At 32.6% G+C, this 23,649-nt stretch overlaps 1 protein-coding gene across 4 annotated transcripts in view; it reads left to right on the top strand.

Annotated features, from left to right (window-relative positions):
- LOC134688515 (death-associated inhibitor of apoptosis 1-like) overlaps positions 1 to 23,649 on the top strand; it is an 83,973-nt gene that overhangs the window by 46,079 nt on the left and 14,245 nt on the right. For all 4 annotated transcript variants that reach the window (XM_063549293.1, XM_063549292.1, XM_063549295.1 and 1 more), the window contains 2 exons: positions 11,033 to 11,247; positions 22,080 to 22,323. In XM_063549293.1, coding sequence (XP_063405363.1) covers positions 11,033 to 11,247; positions 22,080 to 22,323 — 459 coding nt within the window. The remainder of the gene's footprint in view (positions 1 to 11,032; positions 11,248 to 22,079; positions 22,324 to 23,649) is intronic.

Genomic DNA, 23,649 nt, shown 5'->3' on the forward strand with positions numbered 1-23,649 from the left:
ATGACAGACGCCATGCTTTCTGAAACTGACATAAAATCTTTGAAAAAAGGTTTAAGTGCTATAAATGAGACAAAATGTAAAAAGGTAAAAACCCTAGAAAAAGAATAGCATCTGGTGATGATTCTCGTTCAACGAATGACGATAGAAGTAAAAGTGGGGCAAATATTGTCAGCTCTGCCGAGGCCGGAACTGCTACTTCACGACCAAAATGTCTTAGTCCAAACACTAGCGTTTTTAGTTTTGAAAAGTATACAACAAGAACAGAGTCCACAAAAACTGATTTCGTGTCTCTCAAATCTATGGTAGACGAGTTGTATTTGTCTGAACCTGAGGGTTACGAGGGAAAAGCGATGATGCAGACCCTGCAGTTTATGATGAAAATAATAATCATGACACTAATGATCATGTTGTGGATGAGGAGGTTGCAGAACCTCCAGCTTAAAAAAACAACTCTTTTGACAAAGATGGTGACATTTTTGTTAAAGCTTCTACACAAGCTTAAGGGGTCTAAAGATAATTTAAATACACGTGTAGATGACACATTAGCTTAGACTGTTAATGAACTTTTTCCGTGAGGGAATTTCTGATGAAAAATAAAATGAACTGATGAAATCAGTGGCTAGACCAGATAATTGTGTTTCTTTCACAAGAACTAGAGTAAATCAGCTTATTTGGGATTTACTCTCTCCTCAAACTAGGTCCTTTGACTCAGTTATAAACAGCACCAAGAAATTGTTGTAAAAGCATCTTGTAACATTACAAAATTGTTGAACATGTTGTGTAAGCTAAAACCTGACTTGGGTGACGATTGTCAACAAGAAATGCAGTCTTGCATAGATTTGGGAATTGATTCATTAGCGTTACTGTCATAATAGAGATGACCAGGATAATGACGAACGAACGTACGAAAGCGTAACTTGACGAATCGTACGAAGCGGGAGCGGTAGTTTATACAATTTAATGAATTAATCCAACATAAACTCGTCCAAGTGAAAGAAATTGCATGGTTCTGCATGTAGTAAAAAGAAATATTATATGCATGTAACTTATTGTTTATAAGCTTACTCCAATCATAAATAGATTAATGTTTGCCACAATAGAAAAAGATGCACTCGATATCCAAGACTCTGTTTTAAAATTTGAGGTCCCAAAAGTGTTTTGGGGGGTATAAAATGGTGAAAGCATAGATATCAAATTTTACTATATTGATATATTTATTTTTAATTTTAAATCTTGTTTCCTTTACCGAAATTTATCTATCTTCGTTGGCTTATGCTCCCAGACAAGCCAGATAAGGCTGATTACAAGGTACCCTGATCAAATCAAAGAAATAAGTTCCTCAAAAATTTTTTTTTTTAATATTTTGCACGTCGTAAAAGGGGATGCTATAAAAATTGATATTGAAGTTTATAACTAGTGTATTGATACTTTTGCTAATCAAAGTGCAGTTGAATCTCTTATGGTTATTATATTTTCTGCTCATTTAATTAGCTTATTCATTATAATTGCAAATTTATACGAAAACTATTATCCAATTTACCACGCATACGGGTGAGGGTCCAATCTTTGAGTACTAAAAGATATAGCCCTAGAAAAATTGGACCAGATCATCCTACCCACGCACACAGATGGACCTTAAATACATTTCAACTGGCTGAGTATCACATTATGGCATAAAACAAATAAAAAAATCAGACAATATAATTAAAACCTCATTTTGAAATGTTGGTTTAGACTTTCTTGGGACAAATACATTTTTCTTCTGTGATATTTGTCCGATTGCATGTTTGCGCCTATTCCAAGTCTCTGGCCTTTGTTAGTCGTGTATGTATTCTTTAATTTTAGTTCGTTTATTTGTGTTAGAGTCTAGTATGCCGTCCATTTTCATTGAACAAGTGCATAATTTTATTGAGGGGCCAGATGAGGCCCACCTCCGAATACGGGATTTCTCGCGGAGTTGAAGGCCTTTGGTAGCCTTCGCCTGTTATCTGCTCTTTGGTCGGGTTGTTGTCTTATAGACGTATTTCCCATTTCCATTCTGAATATATTTAGATATATTTTTTGCTGATTTTATTTTGTAACAGCGGTCCAGGTTTTTGCCTAATGGTGAAAGGAGAATATGTCAGGATATCGCAATAAGGCTTGCAATCGCAAGGGACCATTTTGATTATTTTTTGTATTGTTATTTTGTGATAATTAAACAGAATTACAGCCAATTGCATTGAGTGTGTAGGTAAAGGTAGAATCTTTGGTTAGCTTGCTTGTTAGCTAACTTGACAATGAAGTCAATATTATATAAGGTATACTACCCTCCTTTTATTATGGGTCAACGAACGGCCTTCAACACGAAGCCTTGGCTATAATGTATTTTTGTTTCATAAGCTTGGGTGGTGTGGTAGGGGTGTTCTACTTCACAAACGCTATTGGTATTTTTTATACACATAAGTATCTGCATTTATCTTATAAATTTGTTGTGAGGTTCCAATATCGTCATTTGCATTTTTGATGGACCAAGTAATCCTTGTATGAAATCTGATGACCAGTTTAACACTAAAAAGATTGCTCCGTCAGAGGTTGACAGGTATGATAAAGGGTTAAAAAAAAAACGACATATTTTTTATATATAAACTGATCGATGAGATTACATATAAAACTTGAATACCCAATTAAAAAGACAGATGAAAAAAACGATCCCACAACACACAACATTACATTTACATATTGTTTGAGAGAATCTAAATTATGCATTCATATCCGTACTAGCATAGTAAAAGTTGTCGACGCACTCGAATACTCCTGAGCGTGATGTTTATTTCATCATGCGTCCAACAATTATAAAAACTACATGTATATGATATCGTAACTTACATAACACTTTTATACGTCTTTTATCGATAAATCATGAAACCATTTAAAATTGATATATAAAATGCCTTTCTCTCTATTATCTTGATTGCAGCCGAATACAATTCAAACATATAAATCTTTAAATAACAACACCTTTTGGTTTTTTGTACGTTTGTAAACATACAATTACTGCTCCTTATACGTTCGTTCGTCGAGATAGGTTCGTTCGTCAATATCCTGGTCATCTCTAATATAACAAGATGACGAATGCAAAGAGAAAGAAATATCAAAGATTTGATTTAAAGTCCTGAATATCATCACTTAAGTTCACCCTCAATTCCTTTAACAGACATGCTTTATTGTGATACATTGTAATGTCCTTCAACAATCAAAAGAAATTCAAGATATGAACAGACTTGGTCGTAATTTAAATAATAACAATAATGCAAAAGGTATAGGAAATGGTTTTACTCGAGGACGTAGTTTTGGTAGAGGACGATGTTTTGGTCGAGGCCGTGCAGGCCCTCGTCGAGGTGGATAGAGAGTTGGCTGTGGCCATGGTTACGCTAGTAGAGGCTAGTATAAAAAAAGATCAAGGTGGTTATAAAAACTTCAGCGGAGTTCCAAGTTTCCAGCGGGAGTAAATTATGCTAAACAGGTATGTTTAGCAGGTGTCTCTGATATCAATACTTGTACAGCAGGTAGAATGAAAAATTATGTTAAAAACTGGCAAAAACATTATACTTCTGATAAATTTATTTTGAATGGAAAATATTCTTCCTCTTCACAATCATTTGCTTGTCGGCTATCAAGAAAAATTTGGAAAACCAAGGTATTTCAGACATGGCTTTCAAAATTATTTTGGCGTCTTGGCGAGACAGTACAAAAAAGCAAAACTCACATTATGTCAAGCAATGGTTCCGTTTCTGTAGTAAAAGGAACATTCAACCAGCTTTAAATGAAGTCTTACATTTTTAACAGTGCACTTTGATAAAGGATTAAGTTATAGTACTATAAATTGTGCAAGATCTGCTTTGTCAGCCTTAGGAATAATGTGTAATGGAGTGACAGTTGGCTCTACGGCAACAATCATTAGATTTTTAAAAGGTGTATATAATTTGCGACCTTCAGAACCTTGTTTGGCTTTTGTCGCAGTGGACCATTTTATTATGGTCCGCTTCGTCGCCTTAAATGCAGACCCATGTCGTCTCGCTCAATATAGTGAAACTAGGTACGTATCTAAAAAAAAAAAATTACGGAAGTTATCTCCCGTAAAGTATATTTCATTGAAAGATTTAACATTGAAGTTAGTTATATTAGTTGTTTTATCCACGGCTTGTAGGACACGTACAGTCGTTATTTTGCTATGTTTAAACAATTTAGTAAAAGGAAAGGATAGTTATACCTTGTTTTATTCAGGTTTATTAAAACAGAATAGACCTGGTTTTAATGTACATTTTGTTGAACTTTTTGGCTGTCTTCCAGATAGAAGGATGTGTGTTTTTACTGTTTTTAAAGAATATTTGATGATAACAGCTTAAGCTCTCGGTTATATATGAATATCAATAATGTGGTCATTTTTATAAATTTTCCTGTTTACAAAACAGAATTTTACGAAAACAAATAAGGATTTTCTTATCCCAGGCATAGATTATTTTAGCCATATTTGGCACCAATTTTCCAACTTTGTACTTGTTCGGCTTTATAAATATTTTGATATGAACGTCACTGATGAGTCTATTGTAGACGAAACGCGCGTCTGGCGTACTAAATTATAATCCTGGTACCTTTGATAACTATTTACACCACTGAGTCGATGCCACTGCTGGTGGACGTTTCGTCCCCGAGTGTAGCACCAGCCCAGTAGTCAACATTTCGGTGTTGATATAAATATCAATAATGTGGTAATTTTTATCTTCCTGTTTACAAAACTTTGAGTCTTACGAAAAACTAAGGATTTTCTTATCCCAGGCATAGATTACCTTAGCCGTATTTGGCACCACTTTTTGAAATTTTGGATCCTCAATGCTTTTCAACTTTGTCCTTGTTTGGCTTTATAAATATTTTGATATGAGCGTCACTAGTGAACATTATGTAGACACAACGCGCGTCTGGCGTACTAAATTATAATCCTAGTACCTTTGATAACTAATTATAGTTAAAAGCTTTCTGTTAGCTCACCTGGCCCAAAGGGCCATTTTTCGTAAATCTTCGTTATCTTTTACAAAAATCTTCTCCTCTGCAACTACTGGGCCAAATTGAAGCAAACTTGGCCACAATCATCATTGGTGTAGCTGGTTCAAAAAATGCGTCCGGTGACTCAGCCAACCAACCAAGATGGCCGCCATAGCTAAAAATAAAGCATAGGAGTAAAATGTAGTTTTTGGCTTATAACTTGGAAACCAAAGCATTTAGAGCAAATCTGACAGGGAGGTGATATTGTTTATCAAGTCAAGATCTATCTGCCCTAAAATTGCAAATAAATTGGGACAACTGGTTGTTAGGTTGCTGCCCCTGAATTGGTAATTTCAAGGAAACTTTGCTGTTTTTTGTTATTATTTTGAATATATTAGAGATAGAAATAAACTGTAAACAGCAAAAATTTACTGCAAAGTTAAAGACCTAAAAAATAAGTCAACACGACCAAAATGGTCAATTGGCCCCCAAAGGAGTTATTGCCCTTTATAGTCAATTTTAAACAATTTTCATGAACTTTGTAAATTTTTACTTATATCTTCCACTGAGACTACTGGGCCAATCATTATAGAAAGAGATAATTGTAAGCACCAAAAATGTTCATTAAAGTAACATCTACAAACACATCACCAAAACACAATTTTGTCATAAATTCATCTGTGTCCTTTGTTGAATATTCACATAGACCAAGTGTGTGCTGGTTAGACCAATGAAAAGACTTTTACAAAATTTTATAAGAAGCCGATCGAATCAGATGAACAACGTTTTCAGAGAGCTGTTCTGAGTATATAGAATTTTTTTGGAAAAAAGAATTTTGTATATAGGAGGGATATATTTTTTTGGAGGTTTTATAAATATAACATTTTGACTTATCTCAGGGCTTGTGCTCTTTGAAGTTTCATCTGGTCCCGGAAACAGGATGACGTAGTTAATTTCCTTTACTAAACGATACTTACTTTGGTAAAAGTTGAAGTTCAGTTGGAATTTAGCTTAATCATTGTTGTAAGAATCAGATGCCCTCCCGATATCCCTCCCACTTTTTGTGATGTTGTACTTAGTACTTTTGTATGCACAAACACTTCGACTCTGAAGACTGAAGTTACACATGCGCATGAACATCTCATCTCATCCCAACAACTAAAGATGACTACGTTATATTCCAACTGAACTTCAAGTTTTACCGAGTTGAGTCTCAACTAGTTTAGGAATTAATACTACACCATACACAATTTCTAGCACAGTACACACATTTTCTAGTACAGCATACACATTTTCCAGTACAGCATTAACACTTTCTAGCACAGCACACACAATTTAACGCTGTCCAGTACTATTTGGCACAGAAATAAAATACTAATAAAATGTGAGTATTAATAAATTTGCATAATTAATAAATATTCATAATATATCAGGGAGTAGGTTTGGGATTACAAGTTCTATAATATAAATGCGGCGTGGTTAAAAAAAGACTCAACCCTCCTATAACTCTAGACAATGTAGAATATAGAAACACACAGCAATATTCACAGTAAAAGTTAAAACGGAGTTTAAGGTTTATGTACCCTTCTGTAGCCATTTTTGTACGAATTTTTCAAACCTCAATTGTATCAAAACTACAGATATAATGAATAATAGATATAGGCCATTTAGTACCTATTCCAAGGGGAAACTTGATGCAAAGCATTATTTTTTACTGTTTCATTGCATTTGATAGAAAAAGAGGACTTTGTGGCAAATAAATCAAGATTTTTATAGAATATCCACAGCCTTTAATACAGAGATTTTTGTTATAAAATTTGTAACATAAATTACTCTTTTGATTTTCTATGATGTGCTAGTGTTCATTTTTTACAAAAAGTGCTAAGCAACCTGTAAATTCCGAAACACCTCGTGCTCAGTCACTAAAGTCGAGCACACCCTAAAAGGTGTACTTGATTTTGGCCGTATTTATATTTGTTTTAACCAATAACTACATTTATAAACTTGTTTTAAGAAAATTAATGCTAGCACTGCATGCAATAATCCTATATCTATCAGTCATCCAATTGCCAAATATGAGAGTACAAGGATAGAGGCTGTGGATTTTCTATGAAAATATTCATTTATTTGCCACAAAGTCCTCTTTTTCTATTAAATGCAATGGAACAGTAAAAAATAATGCTTTGCATCAAGTTTCCCCTTTGAATATGTTTCCAAAGTCCTATCTCTTTTATTCATTATTTCTGTAGTTTTGATACAATTGAAGTTTGAAAAGTGCGTACAAAAATGGCTACAGAAGGGTACATAAACCTTAATAGAAGTGTGAGTCCGATTTTAGAAAAGGTAACAAAAGATATATGTTATCCTTAATGACCTCATAACAGTACGTTCACTATATCCGTTCTGCGTAAGTCTGTTTGATGGTTTGGGTAGATTTTGAAGTGAATGTCGACATTTTTGTGATTTGTAAAGAAGATTACAATAACGATAGGATATGAAATATCTGAACTTATGAGATGTCTGCATGTTGATTTATATTTATGAATGCTGTCCTTGTTCCGAAGATAAAACTTAGTTATTGTTTTGACTAGTTTGTGGAATCTAAAACACGGGTGTTATGATTTATCTAGTTATGCAGAGATTTCTTTCGTTGAAAACAAATACGTTGTTATATACACGTACGATATCAAAAGATGATGACAAAGATACATCACCATTCAAAAATTGGAACTTTAACAATAGGAAATGAAAAATTATTTTTCTTATCCCAAATTTTGGTATTAAGCTTCCCGTTAAAAATGTCGTCATTATTGAGAACCAATATATCATCCAAATATCTAAAAGTGTTATCAAGTTTTTGAATCAGATGTTGTTTCGATTGGTTTTTGCTGATTTCAGTCATTAATTGTAACTCATAAAAGTACAGAAATAAGTTCGCAATTAGTGGTGCACAGTGAGTCCGCATGGAAAATCCGTAAACTTCACTATATACGGAATATTTATTGCCAACAAACATGATAAGCTATTATAAGTTCAAGGGCATTTATAATATCAAATCAGATCTAACTGACATAGTTGTTTTGTTTGTCGTTAATAAAAAAATTGTAAGGGTTCCGCGGAACCCAGTGTCTCGCCTACTTTTGCTGTTAATCACACACTCAACAAAAATGATGAAAAAAATCAATAAAATTATTCCTCTTGATACTATCTTTGGATTGTCAGAAGCTTCTGTCCAAGTTTGGTAAAAATCCAGGCTAGTTTAAGAATCTTTAAAATGTTTTAAAAACTTTAAATGCCGACTGTATGTAATGTTAACTGGAAGAAAAACAAAGTCCATTTATAAAAATACAAAATACAAATACAAAGTTTTTTATTGTCAATTATGACGCCCAATAATTTGAGCAGTACAATTAAGTTCAATTTCATACAAGTGATTACATATTGATTACATTGATTATTTAACAATTAAACATTGACAAGTCCTTTTCACCCAAATAATTTCTGCAGAAAAGATGAATATATATATATATATATAGTTTTACAATATAAAATAGATGGACAAACTACCGGTGACTAAACTGTATCTAGAATTGATTTTCTCTCTTTGAATAAAGTACACAATAATAAACTTACTTTTTTAATTATAACATTATCCTCAGGTGACATTAACCATATTAATTTTGATTTATTTGGGAGGCTTTTAAAGTTTTTGTTAACCTTTTTAAAGTAATGTATATATTCAGATCTTTTATTTTCTAAAACAGGACACTGAAGAAGAAAATGGTTTTCATCTTCAACTTCAGTGTTACATAATTTGTACATTTGAAAATGCCTGTACCAAGTCAGGAATATGACAGTTCTTGTCCATTCGTTTTTGATGCGTTTTGTTTTTTGATTTTGCCATGTGATTATGGACTTTCCAAATTGATTTTCCTCTGAGTTCAGTATTTTTGTGATTTTACTTTTTACATATTCTATCCTCCACTCGAAGCCCCACATATCTGCCTCTTTCAATTTCTAGTTTATGTGCACTGACTCTAAACTTAATGAGCAGTCGCCTTTCATCCTCATTTAAAATTAATAAGTATTTTTCCATATAAATATTTTCTTTAAATAATCTGTAAGTTCTTAGTTTATTTCCATGCTGTTTCTTTTGTCTATCATTGTAAAGTTCAGATTTCCAAATACAACTTGAATATTTCTGTTTTAATTTCCGGTAAATTAGTGATTTAAAATCCATCTTTGAATTTTTAATAAGTTTAAGATCTATAAAAAAGATATTTCATAAGAATAGCAATACAACTATACCAACTATTTTTGTTTAAACTATTTAGTGATCGAGAGACATTCAGGGCTTCATAGAGAAGGATATCTTCAGACTTTAATATATATTTATAATATCTAAACATATTTAAAATTACTTCAAGAAATAAGGGGAATCTTCCCATTTCACCCAGTACAGCTATATTTGTAGATTTTTTACCTAAACCCAAAGAAAATTTACAGAATTTGACATGAATACTTTCTTGTGTCAAGTCCTTGCATAGTTTAAAAAGATTATGTTCATTTTTATTAAGTTTATTTATTACTGAAGATCCCCATATTTCACTTCCATATAACAACACAGGTTTCACAGTATGATCAAATATATGTGAAAGTGTGTTAATTTTAGGTTTATATAAGTTAAAACTTTTTTTTATATTTAAATAAAGCTTTTAGTCCCCTTTTATATAAATCATCTTTAGCCTCTGTAAAGCTGCCACTTGCGCTCACATAAATTCCTAAATAGTTATAGCCCCTAGCCCTTTCAATAGGTATATTATTAATATTAAATATTTTTTCATCTAGTTTTCCTGTTTTATTAAATACTACTGATTTAGTTTTCTTTATATTTATTTGGAGCCCCCATTTATTACAGTAATTATATAGTTTATCAATACACCTCTGTAGACCATCAGCTGTTTCTGACATCAATACTAAGTCATCTGCATACAATAAGCAATTAAGGTGTTAGGAATTTAAAATAGCAGGTTTACATGTCTCATCAGAAGAGTCCAGAATATTATTTATAAAAATTTTAAATAAAGTGGGGCTTAAATTATCCCCTTGTTTGACTCCTATGTTATTTATAAGTAAAATACGGAAAAATATGAATTTTATTTTTTTAAATTTACTTCTGGATACTATCTTATGATCATAAACAAGCTTCTGTCCAAGTTTGGTAGACATCCAGGATATTTCAGGAAAATTATTAAATTTCAAAAACTTTAACCACAGAGTGAATATTTGTGGACGACGCCGACAGAATGTAGGATCGCTATGTCTCGCTTTTCGACTAAAGTCGAAGGCTCGACAAAAATGACCTTGAAAATTTAAATGCACATTTAATCAGGGGTATAAATTTTTCTTTATAGGATTATGAGGCAAAAGGTATATAGGGTAGAGAAACAGATTTGAAATCATCAATATAAGCATAAAAAAGTACTTTGATCGATTTTTTTGACATTCTATGAGTAATTAATTCCACAGTTTTCAAAGGCCTTATTCGAACAATTTATTACCAGGTCTACTAGTGTACTAGTTCATATGTAAGTAGAATAAATAGTTGAGTAGTGGAACAGTTACTTGAAGACGGAATAAATATATATTTGTAAGAAGTTTTGTGCACCATCGGAAGCCAGTACATGTTCGAACGTTCATTGTATACACCATTCAAATTTCCATCAAACATTGTTCCCCAATTAACCATACATATTCAATACAGGCTCATACACACCATCCTTAATTTCTTTTTCTGAAAGTTTATATCATTCAAGGATAGTGGATCATGATGTGTCCAAACAATTCGTCTTCAATTTGCCTAAAAAAAGATTTATATAGTAGCTTATCTCTGCTACCAGTTCGGAAGTCAATTAGTGGTTGTTTTATGTTATTCGTGATGTGTTTATTATGTTAAAAATGTGATGGTGATTGCTGTACTATTAATTTTGGTTTCTTTTTTCTTTGAAAGGTCAAAGGGAAACACTTATATCAAGCGAACAGACTAATAGTAATATTTTAGTATTACGGTCACAGCAACTAGATGAAATGCATCGGTCAGTTGACAGAGACCATTCTGTATTAGAGGGAGAACAGAGCACACCTGCACAAATAGACATGGCTGATGATTTGGATAATACATTAGACAGACCAAGACATCCAGCATATGCTCAGCTGAGTCTTAGGGTCAGTACACACCAAAGTTGACCCGGATATTTAGATTAGACACCGGGGGCTATGGCACTACCTGGATTCTTCTTTGCAGTATATGACATGTGGTATGATAACCAATGAGAAAAATATCCACCAAAGTTCTTTTGAAGTGGATGTCAGCAATTATAGTAAATTTAAAAGCCTTCAACAGTGAGAAAAAAACATTTTAAACCGTACAGTCGGCCATAAGAGACATCGACATACAAAAACAGTTCAAACGACACAAATAACGGTCTTATTTATAACAGAACAATTTACGAAAAACAATTATAACAGACGTGAACAAACGACACCACAGGCTCCTGACTTTGGACAGTCACATACGAAATGTGGCGGGAATAAACATTGTTAAACAGGTAAACTTTACAAGTAAAACGTAGATTACGCTGATTAAAAGATTAAAATTCAAAACGTATCGACGTCTAAAAATTCAAAAATAATAGGAAAGAAAAATCATCCACTTTGTCCTGAAGTCTCCTTCCAAATAACAATTTATAAAAGCAAACCAGTATAGTTCAAGTATACGGCCTTTATAAGCTTTCTTAATAAGCACTACTTGAGTTTACCAGCTTACTATTCATGTAGAATAACCAAACATTGTCTCGAAATATCAATGTTATTTGTACAAGGCTTAGAAACAGGTAGAAAGCGAGGCTGTGCCGAGCATTTCTACCTGTTTCGAGCCGAGTACAAATAACCGATAAATATTTCGAGACAATGTATGGTTGTTCTTTATATAATGCAACTCATATAAGTGTTCTAAATGAAGTTTTGAGGGTTAAAACAATCATTTTTTAATTTGGAGCGAACAACGTATAATTTCTGCGAACCTGTATGTTTTATTGGCGTCATAAATTAAATTCTACGGAAACGCATTGTCAACGTCATAAACAATGTGATATACGGTCAGTTACTGTATATCACATATAAATATACAGTCAATGCAATTTGACTGCTCAAATAGGACAGCTGCAGTATATATATGATGACAGCATTAGTTAGTTTGAACATTATGTGTACTGTTAGTTTATTAAATGATCAGATATTTTTACAATCAATCTTTGTTTGGATCGGATTCCCAGGAACGTTTTTACGAAGAATTATTGCTACAAAACATCAAAATATTTAGAACTGTTAGATGAGGCGGAAGCCAGGTCAAATTGTATTTTACAAAATATTACATAGTGAAATCACTCTGACCCACATAATTGTGGGGAAATATTGAGACATTTTTTGTGTTTAACTGCAGTTCGTTATTCAGAACATTGTCTTGTATTTGAGCTATATCACCTTGAACTGAAAAAATACTGGCAGTTCCTCTAAAACTCAGACTGTATATCAATATTTAATTAAGGTACGCCTCATTATTTTTAAGAAGGAAGTATATATTGGTCTAAAATTTTACTTAAATCTGCTTTTAATGTGCATGACTATTGTTTCTGAATCAGCCATGCTGGATCTGTTTCACCACTCCGGATTTTGAGGTAGATCAGATTTCTAATTATAAGTTGATGACATATCATGAAAATCTTTATTATCTACTGCCAACTTTGACATATCATTTTAACTTACTTTAAGAAAATAATTGTCGAACAGCTACTTTATTTTAAATATAATGTCTTTGTATGATAACAGTGCCCATGTGAAATTTTAAAATTGTTTGTATAATTTTTGAACGACAAAAATATGTGACGTCAGACACGCAAATCAATGAATATGTTTTTGTGTTGTTTTAAATTGTTCCTTTTATAATTGTTACACGATGATGACTTCTGTATCCATATTTCCAAATCACTATTTACGAATTAATGTAAAAAAGTAACATGATAAATTTAAGCAGCTAGTTGATACAAGCATTATAAATTTTTCATCAGTTTCAAATGCTTTTATAAGTATTTGAATACAATTTGGTACAATATGTGTATTGATATGAAAGTTGAGTTCCACACTTTTTTGATTTTTTTTTTAAAACTAGTATTCCAATAATTTCCATATGCAAGTACGAGTATTGATACAATACAGCATGTTAAAACATACTCATCCATTCATGTCCAATGAAAAATCAGTATTTTCCTCCTATTTTCATAGAACATAGCTTATCATGCTGAAAAAATGCCTGACATGAATAACTATTCAACGATATTTGAGTATGAAAGTAAAGTAAATTAAAAAAAATGGAGAAAAGTATTATAAAAGGATTTTAAGTTGAGATTTCATAAATGTATATAACTCTAACCTGAGCATATCTTGCAATAAAATTTCTTTATTTCCATTAAATTTGTATGTAAAAGTGTAAGGTATTTGTACGTAATACTTAAATACACACTTGTTTTTCAATACAGAATAAACACCTATTGAAATGAAAATTAGTTTGCCTCTTTCTTGAAATAATTGAAAAAAGATGTTAAAAATCAGTAACCTGTTTTGAAATTGAAATGTCGAAAGAATTTGTGTGAATATTGTGTGACATTCTCCATCTGTAGAGGGGGATAGGACCTTTATCAGGACTCCGGAATCAAGTGTTTTTTACGCTCAGTTCGCGATTGATTTCAGGATTGACCCTTTCGTGATCCGGGAATTCTTTTTTTCGAATTTCGGGACATCAGGATTCATGTTTTTAAGGCCGGGATTTAGGGATCAGGTGTTTTTTAGCCCGGGATTTCAGGATCAGGACCCCTCCTATCCCATCTCATTGTACATGATTCAAAAACAAATAGGAACCAAAGACATTAATAAATGACTAGACTTTGCACAGGCATATAAATAATGTGGTTACCCTCCTTTAAAATATACACTTTTCTGACACTTTGGACTTGAAACAGAATTGAATATTAATTTATACCTTGTAGTTATGTGTACACAAAATGATGTACGTAACATTTGAGTGTCACTGTGTGTAGTCCAAATACTAATGACGTCTTGAAAGGCTATGCTAATTTTAAGCTTTCATGTATTAAAACAACTCTTATCGGTGTAAGGCGTCAACACACAAAAGTATAATAGCGAATGGATATGTGAGCAATGCTATTGAATGAGATAAATATGCACCCAAAATTGAATATGGAACTTTGTCACCTTACAGTTTAGACAATAATCCACAAAACCTATACTGTAGGTACAGCAAATTATAAAATAAAATATAGATCTCTCAGCAAAAAAGCATGAAGATCATCTATGTTATACATGAATACAACAAACATCCACTAAAATATAGGCTCAAAGCTTTGTTCAGACACATACAACATGTTGCTGTACCAGGGTTAATCCTCTGTCTGCACACCCAGACTATCAGTACCCTCAGATGTGGAATTTTTACCAAGGAGAAAGTAAAAACTTCAGAAGGAGAAATTGTCCATGTTGTCATAGATGTAAGGAGATGTGGTATGAATGCCAAAGCTGTTTTCATGTTAGCTTCCAGATTTTCAAATGAAATGATCAATCTTAAAATCGAGAATCACTCTCAGATGACGTTATGATTACATGTACATATTAGGTCCTCCAGTCACAAGATGCTATATGCGTAGGGAAAATATGTTCAACAAGATAGAATTCCACGATGAAAAGTTGTGAATGGGGTCTAAGCAATGGACAATGTCCGAGATTGACACTCTCGCGTACATATTTATTTCTTCCGATGGTGCGTTACTGAAAATGGGATTAAATAAATACGATTTCATGTATTTTTCTCCGTGTAGTTTGGTTCTAACCAGGTGTGTACAAATTTTCTTTGCCAAAGCTTAATTTGTCTTTTACTCATTTCTAACCATTTTATAGATCCTGAAAAGAATGAAATTGAAAGCAAACAGCTTATAATTCTTTAGTTTGACACATTTGTTAGCTGTCACTTACTTATATCCATATATTTTCACACATTAGAGAAAATAATTGCTGGTGCAAGGTGCTTTCATTTCTGCCGACTGCAAGCATCTGATGACAGCGATCCGGCTTCTAATTGGTTGTCTTTCTAAAATAGGCGGGGTCAATAAGCAGACGATAACGGCAGCAAAAACAGCTATTGCAACCGTTTACAATATAATTAAGCAAAAAAAAACCCGTATTTGTGATTCAATAATAAAATTGCATCATATCGGTATGTTTTTTTCATCCGATTGCATGCAAGTAATTTGTATTCATCAAATTGTATCGATGGACGCTGCTTACGGAATCCGCCATTAATGAATACATAATAAGGTAATAGCGGAGTTACCTCCTCTTGACAAAAACTCCTCGAAAATGCCTTAACATCGCTGCGTGGACCGATAACATTGTTATAATTGAACATATTCATCTCCAGTGTCATATAACCTGTATAATATCTATAAAAAATAATAAAATTAATAAATAATTTGTATAGGAGTTACAAAAATACATATAGAATCACTCCATTAACCAGTAAACTTTGGGACACAAGCTTGTTTATAAACCGAAAAGAGAGAGAATTATTCGAAATTATACAGACAACTCTTCCAGTCTATCAGTGATATTTATTTCTTTGATTGGCAGAAGAACATAAGGATGAGTCTACTTTTAGCTCACCTGGCCCAAAGGGTCAAGTGAGCTTTTCCCATCACTTTGCGTCCGTCTTCAGTCGTCGTCGTCGTCGTTGTCGTCGTCTGTTAACTTTAACAAAAATCTTCTCCTCTAAAACTACTGGGCCAAATTAATCCAAACTTGGCCACAATCATCTTTTGGGGATCTAGTTTAAAAAATGTGTCCGGTGACCCGGCTATCCAACAAAGATGGCCACTACGTCTAAAAATAGAACATAGGGATACAATGCAGTTTTTGGCTTATAACTCAAAAACCAAAGCATTTAGAGCAAATCTGACATGGGTACAATTGTTTATCAGGTCAAAATCTATCGTCACTGAAATTTTCAGATGAATCGTACAACCCGTTGATGGGTTGCTGTCCCTAAATTGGTAATTTTAAGGAAATTTTGCCGTGTTTGGTGCTTATCTTGAATATTATTGTAGATAGAGATAAACTGTTAACAGCAATAATGTTCAGCAAAGTAAAATCTACAAATAAATCACATGACACAAATGGTCATTTGATCCCTTCAGGAGTGACAGCCCTTTACAGTCAATTTTTAACAATTTTTTAAATTTTTATAATTTTTTAACAAAATATTTTCCTCTGTAACTAATGGGAAGAGTTCATTTAAGATGAAGATAGTTTTAAAAAGCAAGAATGTCCTGTAAAGTAAGATCTACAAACACATCACCATAACCGAAACACAATTTTGTCATTAATCCATCTGTATCTTTTGTTGAATATTCACATAGACCAAGGTGAGCGACACAGGCTCTTAAGACCCTTTAGTTTTAGAATGCCATGAGCTGAAAAGAGTGATTAAGAATTAATAAAAATAACACAGGTATAATAAGAAAAATGTTCTACTTTCCAATCCTTGCGATGTCAAATTGTATTGGTTGTCTCTATATAAATGTATTACAGAAGCTTGTAAAGAGAAACAATATATTAAATATGAGATAAAAAAAAAAAAAACGTCTGACTACATTTACCTAAGAAATGACTATATCACAGCATATGCTTTAATTTACCTCAAGCATGAAAACAAGTTCGGTGGGCAGCATTTGTTCTGATATTTTATTTCAAAATCATATCTCATAGATTTTTTTTCATTCATTTTAAAATTATCTATGTAAAATTAGGCAATTTTGAAAGACTAATATGTAGCAAAATACCACGATGATTCTTTCTTTTTCAAAATATTGAGAAGGTTTTGGTAAAATCTACAATTTGGCATATATAATATATTAAAAAAAAAATTCTCTCGGTTTTTGGCCAAACCATTAAATTGCAAATATTCATTAAAAAATAGATTTTTTTTAAATCTGACAGTGTCCATAATTAAAATATTAAAATAAATATTTGCATCAATATTGAGAAATTATCCATTGTTTTGGCAAAGAATTGAAAATCTACAGTAAGATTATGGGAATGAAAAGAGCGAAAAGATATGGAAAAAGTATGGTTGGAAAGAATATATATATCAGACAAGTTATATATAGAATGCATCGAGTGTAATACGATATTTATCCACTGGAGACAGTTAAATTTCAAATTTAAAATTGATAATTTAACTGTCGAGAGTGGATAAATATCGTATTACACGAGATTTGGTGGTGGAATCTGTTTCTCTAATGATTTTCTAACATTATGCAGGCAACCTTATTCCTTCTTTTCAAATGCCCTGCAAAATGATGTGTTCTTTCTATGTATCGTCGTCGGGCATGGTCGCCTTTTGTCACAATAGAAAGTTCAGAAGAAAGCAAGAAAATTCCACGTCACAATCGGATTTTAGCCAATGAAGTACTGAGATCAAACGAACCACACGTTGATTAAATTTTTTTATACAATGGGTGCAGAAAGGGATAAATTGACGAAGAATTAGAAAAATATATTTCTCAAATTCTTACACGATTTATCCCTTTCCTGAAATGTTGATTATCTTTATTTAATCAACGTGTGGATCTTTCGTTTACTGTTCATCATTGGTCAAAATTGGATTATGACGTCGAATTTTATTGCTTTTCTGTGATGAATTTCCTATTGTAACGGCACGGTAAAAGGCGATCATGCCTGATGACATCAATTAGAAAGAATACATCTTTTTGTAGATCATTTGAAAAGAAGTATTGAATTTGTCTGCATATTGTTTAAAAAATCATTAAAGAAACAGATTCCCTGACCACCCAATCTCGTGTAATACGATATTTTTCAACTCTCGACAGTTAAAACTTAAATATTTAAAACGCTCGGCGTCCCTCGGGTTTTAAATTTGAAAATTTAAATGTCTCGAGTGGATAAATATCGTATCACACTTAATGTAGTGGTTCATCGATGTTGTTATGATTATGTCTTTTGAATATAATTAAATGTCCTAAATAAGACCAAAAAAATCTAACAAATATTCATACATACCGTTGATTGACTTATAAAAGTAAATACACTTTTTTTCTTAAAGATGAGTGTCTGTGAAATAAAGATACAATAAAATATAAAACTCTAACGTCACAGTACCCACATTTCACCGAGTACCCAAATTGCACCCATTCAACAACAAAAACATATCACAATTTTTCCCTGAGACTAAACACTTAATATTTTTATGATTTGACATCATACTCGTCTTTCAACATAGCTGAATATTTAAATATACACAAAACGTTCACAGTAAATATCAACAGACTGGAAAACGTAAAAATGTTGACTGGAAAAAGTAAATCTACAGAAACGTCGTCATGCGACGTTCTCAAAAAGTCATCTATAAGCAAATTAAATATGTTGCAAGCATCGGATAGTAACCAGGAAATAAGGTCTTTTTTTTCTAAATATTTGAAGAAATGAAACAAATCCTGTGGCTGCCGTTTGAAAAAAAAACCAATCGCTAATTACGACTAATGTGAATGTATGCGTGCGACTAACGACTTCATAACGATTACGTTTACGCACGTCTCATAAAGCAGACGTAGACGAATCGTTAGATTTTTGCGATCGCTAGACAATCTTTATTTATTTTTAGAATGGGAATCCGCGGATATCTCAGACAACGACGAAATAAAAATTTCGAACGGGAGTTATTCTTCTCTATCCAATGATATAACATATACAACCCTGCATTATTCTGTTAACCGTAATATAGCGAATTCAATATATGCACCTTTTTTATACAAAGGATAGAAGCATTTGATTTGTAAAAACGAATTTTTGGATGTAATAAAAGGCATGAAGTAAATAGTATTCCTATCGTCAATCTGCATATTTAAATCCGTTTCCATTTTATTACGGGAAGATAAATTTAACACTTTATTATGTAGTATTATCTTTCAAACAGAATTTATAAAACAAGTTTGGTGTCCTTTTAAGCTCACTTTTCTCATCACTTGGCGTCCGGCGTCCGTCGTCGTCCGTCCGTCGTATTCCGTCGTCCGTCGTCGTTAACTTTTACAAAAATCTTCTCCTCTGAAACTACTGGGCCAAATTTAACCCAACATAGCCTTAATCATTATAAGGGTATCTAAAAATTGTGTCTGGTGACCCGGCCAACCTTCCAAGATAGCCGCCATGGCTAAACATAGAACATAGGGGTTAAATGCAGTTTTTGGCCTATAACTCAAAAACAAAAGCATTTAAAACAAATCTGACTGGGTAAAATTGTTTATCAGGTCAAGACCTATCTTCCCTGAAATTTTCAAATGAATCGGACAACCCGTTGTTGGGTTGCAGCCCCTGAATTGGTAATTTTAAGAAAATTCTGCAGTTTTTGGTTATTAACTTGAATATTATTATAGATAGATATAAACTGTAAACAGCAAAAATGTTCAGCAAAGTAAGATTGACAAATAAGGCAACAGGACCAAAATAATCATTTGACCCCTTTAGGAGTTATTGCCCTTTATAGTCAATTTTTAACCATTTTTCTAAAAATCTTAGTTATCTTTGACAAAAATCTTCTTCTCTGAAACTACTGGGTCATATTGAACCAAACTTGGCCACAATCATTATTGGGGTATCTTATTTTAAAAAATGTGTCCGGTGACCCAGAAAACCAAACAAGATGGCTGCCATAGCTAAACATAGAACATAGGGGAAAATGCAGCTTTGGCTTATAACTCAAAAACCAAAGCATTTAGAGCAAATCTGGCAAGGAGTCAAATGGTCAATCAGGTCAAGATCTATCAGTTTTTAAATTTTCAGATGAATTGAACAACCCGTTTTTAGGTTGCTGCCCATGAATTGGTAATTTTTAGGAAATTTTGATGTTTTTTGTTATTATCTTGAATATCATTATAGATAGAGATAAACTGTACACAGCAATAATTTACAGCAAAGTAAGATCGAAAAATAAGTCAACATGACCAAAATGGTCAATTGACCCCCTAAGGAGTTATTGGCCTTTAAAGCAAATTTTTAACAATTTTCATATAATTTGTAAATTTTTACTAACATTTTCCACTGAAACTACTGGACCAATCATTATCGATAAAGATAATTGTAAGCAGCAAGAATGTTCAGTAAAGTAAGATCTACAAACACATCACCATCACCAAAAGACAATTTTGTCATGAATTTATCTGTGTCCTTTGTTGAATATGCACATAGATCAATGTGAGCGACACAGGCTCTTACGAGCCTCTAGTTTATTTTATCCACCAATTTATTATCAAAATTATCCAATTTACCATAAAACTTTACATTTTTTTATTTAAATTCTCCATACGAGAATAATGTTTCAAGACAACGCGCTTCTCAATGAGCATAAAAACTGTGAGCATTGGCAGGGCCAGATCTGTATGCATTGTTCCAAACATATCATTGGCAGAACTGGTCCGGTTTACCATATGCATAAAGTAACAGGAGCTTTTAATCAAACCTGCCAATTTTGTAGTTAAACATTTCTACAAAAACAGCATTTGATGGGCCATGTCAACAAACACCTGAACAACAATCCATATAAATGTGGGAAATGCTAGATGACATTTTTGTACAAACATAATTTGAAACAACATGCACCAAGTTGCCAAAATGAAAACAACAACACATGTCAGTGTTAATTATGTAAACAGATGTTTGGAACTTCAAAAGCCTAGCGAATCACAAAGCAGAGAAACAGGGCAATACAGTTCACACAATACTATGGGAAACGTATAAATGGCCAGTCAGTTTTTATAGACATATACAAAATCATGAACAGATATAATTATTAAAGTAATCAATTATGCTTTTTTTTCATTTGTTGCAAGTCCATTTACAAGTATCACATAAATCTACAAGAAAAATTCATCGAATCAATAGTTAAAATGGATCGCTTTTAATAATCGATATTCTAGATTATGTTGCTTTTATAACAGATGTTTGAACTTTAATAGTGTCATTGTACATTAACAAGATATATCAGAATTAAAATAAGATAAAACTTTGTTTCAAGATCATCACTTTTTGTATTTTCGAAACGTAAACGAATACAGTTTTTCCATGATCCTTTATTCTACAATAGACATAATAGCATACAACAGTGAAAATGAACTAAGTGTATTCGCACTTTATTTACACTGTTATTGATACAATGAAACTTTTTCAGTAGTTTTTACACAATTGGAAACTCAAAGTCAGCTTTTCATGGCACAAATTGTGACTGATGTTGCAATTGGAAGCCATATCATAGACCTGATAATTAGTATTTGATATATTTGCGTCTGTTCAAATTGTTTGTCTTGAATCATGTGTCCACATTGAAGGTTAAAGAGCACATCATATTATTTTTTTTAAGATTTTGTAGTAGTAAGGAAAACGTTAATAACTTTTTTCTTACAAATTAAGCTTGCTGTTCGTGTTGTATGGATATGCATGTTATCAGTGTCTTCCATTGCTTTGATTTCCGGTTATTAAAATAAAATTTCTTTTTGGTGTCTCTTCTGCCACAAGCTGCATTCATCTGCGAAAAGATTTGACACGATATCATACATTTTCTAAAATTTTGAATGACTTTCGGTTTTTTTTTCCGTTAACTTTTGTCAAAAAGTTCTTGTGAAAATAGTGTTTGGAATTTATACTATAATTTCTAGACCTATGGCAGTTCTGAATATGAAAATACGGCCTTTCAAACAGATGAAAAGCCCAAAATCATGAAAAAATGATTTCGTTGTTCCTCTCAACCAACTGGGAAGGCGTAACACGGCTAAATTTATTTATTTTACTATCCAATAATGAATTTTGGACACAATAAGTTCCTTACAAAACAAAAGATAGTTAGAAGTGTTTTATCTCTTCTACAGCCACCAAAGGAAGTGAACAGTGCGACTAGTCAACCTCCAGTTGACAGAGACCATTCTGTATTAGAGGGAGAACAGAGCACACCTGCACAAAGAGACATGGCTGAGGACTTGGGTATTACAACAGACAGACCAAGATATCCAGCTTTTTCTAATCTGAGTGTTAGGATCAGTACATTCCGGGGTTGGCCCGGATATTTAGATCAGGCACCTAGGGATATGGCACTGGCCGGATTCTTCTATGCAGGTTTGTTTATAAGCTTCCTCAATAAGCACTACTGAAGTTCACTTCACCATAACCTCGAGTTGTTACCTCATCATATCGAGGAGCGTCTAGAACAGTAATTTTGTAATAGTTTGGTAAAGTTACCCATGACTTGCTTTGACACAGATAATGTCTCCGTATGCAAAACTTAAAAGTTGTGATTCGTTTCTTGTGCATGAAGAAAGAAGAGATGTTTACTGTATGTTACATTATGATATAAACCTGCCGTTAAGTAGTCCAAAAATAGCTGCATTTGCGAATAATTAAAGATAACTGAACATCCAATGACATGGTGTCATGGTTTAGTTCATGTGTTCGATATGGTTCAGTTCTGTGATTCATGTAGTGTATGAAGGAAAAGTATCAAACAAAATGGCTTGAAACTTAATGCAAAAAGTCCCATGGCTTTATCGTGTATACATATGAAGTTAAAGCAACTGTTAAAATCTGGAACGTCAAATTTACCTATGACCTTGAGCTCAATTTAAAGGCCATAAACCAAAGACCTAAAAAAAAAAGACACTAGGTCTTCATTATATATGGTGACCGAGGTAAATCACCATACATATAATTTAAAATATAAGAGAGGAGAAAACTACAAATTAAAGTTAGCATACCATTAATTTTTAACCACAATATATGTGTTAGGACATGTCGGAATTTAAGAATATGACATTAATCTTTGACCTTGACCTATTAAATTTTTTTTACCAATGACCTCAAATTAAAAGACCCTGGGTGTCAATCACTTATGATTGATCGCTTTCTATTAATGTTGCGAAGAAGGTCTCATAACTAGAAAATCAGATCAAGACAAATAGGCCTTTCCACGGAAAAGTGGAAAACATAATAAACAGATATCATACAACTAATGAAATACTGTTAAACATATTTTTGCCGATATCTTTTTTCCGCGTGTAAACAATTCTATTCAATATATTATCACAATCTCCAAATGGTTATGTTTTGTTCCCATATAAGAATCAAATATAAGTGTTAAAATATATACATTTTGGCTCTCAATAATGACGACTTCAGTATGTATACTAAAGAAATTTATCCTGTTGAACTTACTTTAGATAAAGCTAATACTAACAATGACCACTATCCTTTCCTCGATCTTGATATCTATATCACAAACGGAAAGCTTAATACTAAAATGTATGATAAAAGAGATGATTTTTCATTTCCTAACGTTAATTATCCATTTTTTAGATGATGACGTTCCCTTGTCTCCATTTTACGGTGTTTATATATCTCAACTTGTACAATTCGCTCGTGTATGTAACAATGTTTTAGATTTTAACG

This window comes from Mytilus trossulus, chromosome 10 (assembly GCF_036588685.1).
Source record: "Mytilus trossulus isolate FHL-02 chromosome 10, PNRI_Mtr1.1.1.hap1, whole genome shotgun sequence".
Taxonomy (NCBI): domain Eukaryota; kingdom Metazoa; phylum Mollusca; class Bivalvia; order Mytilida; family Mytilidae; genus Mytilus; species Mytilus trossulus.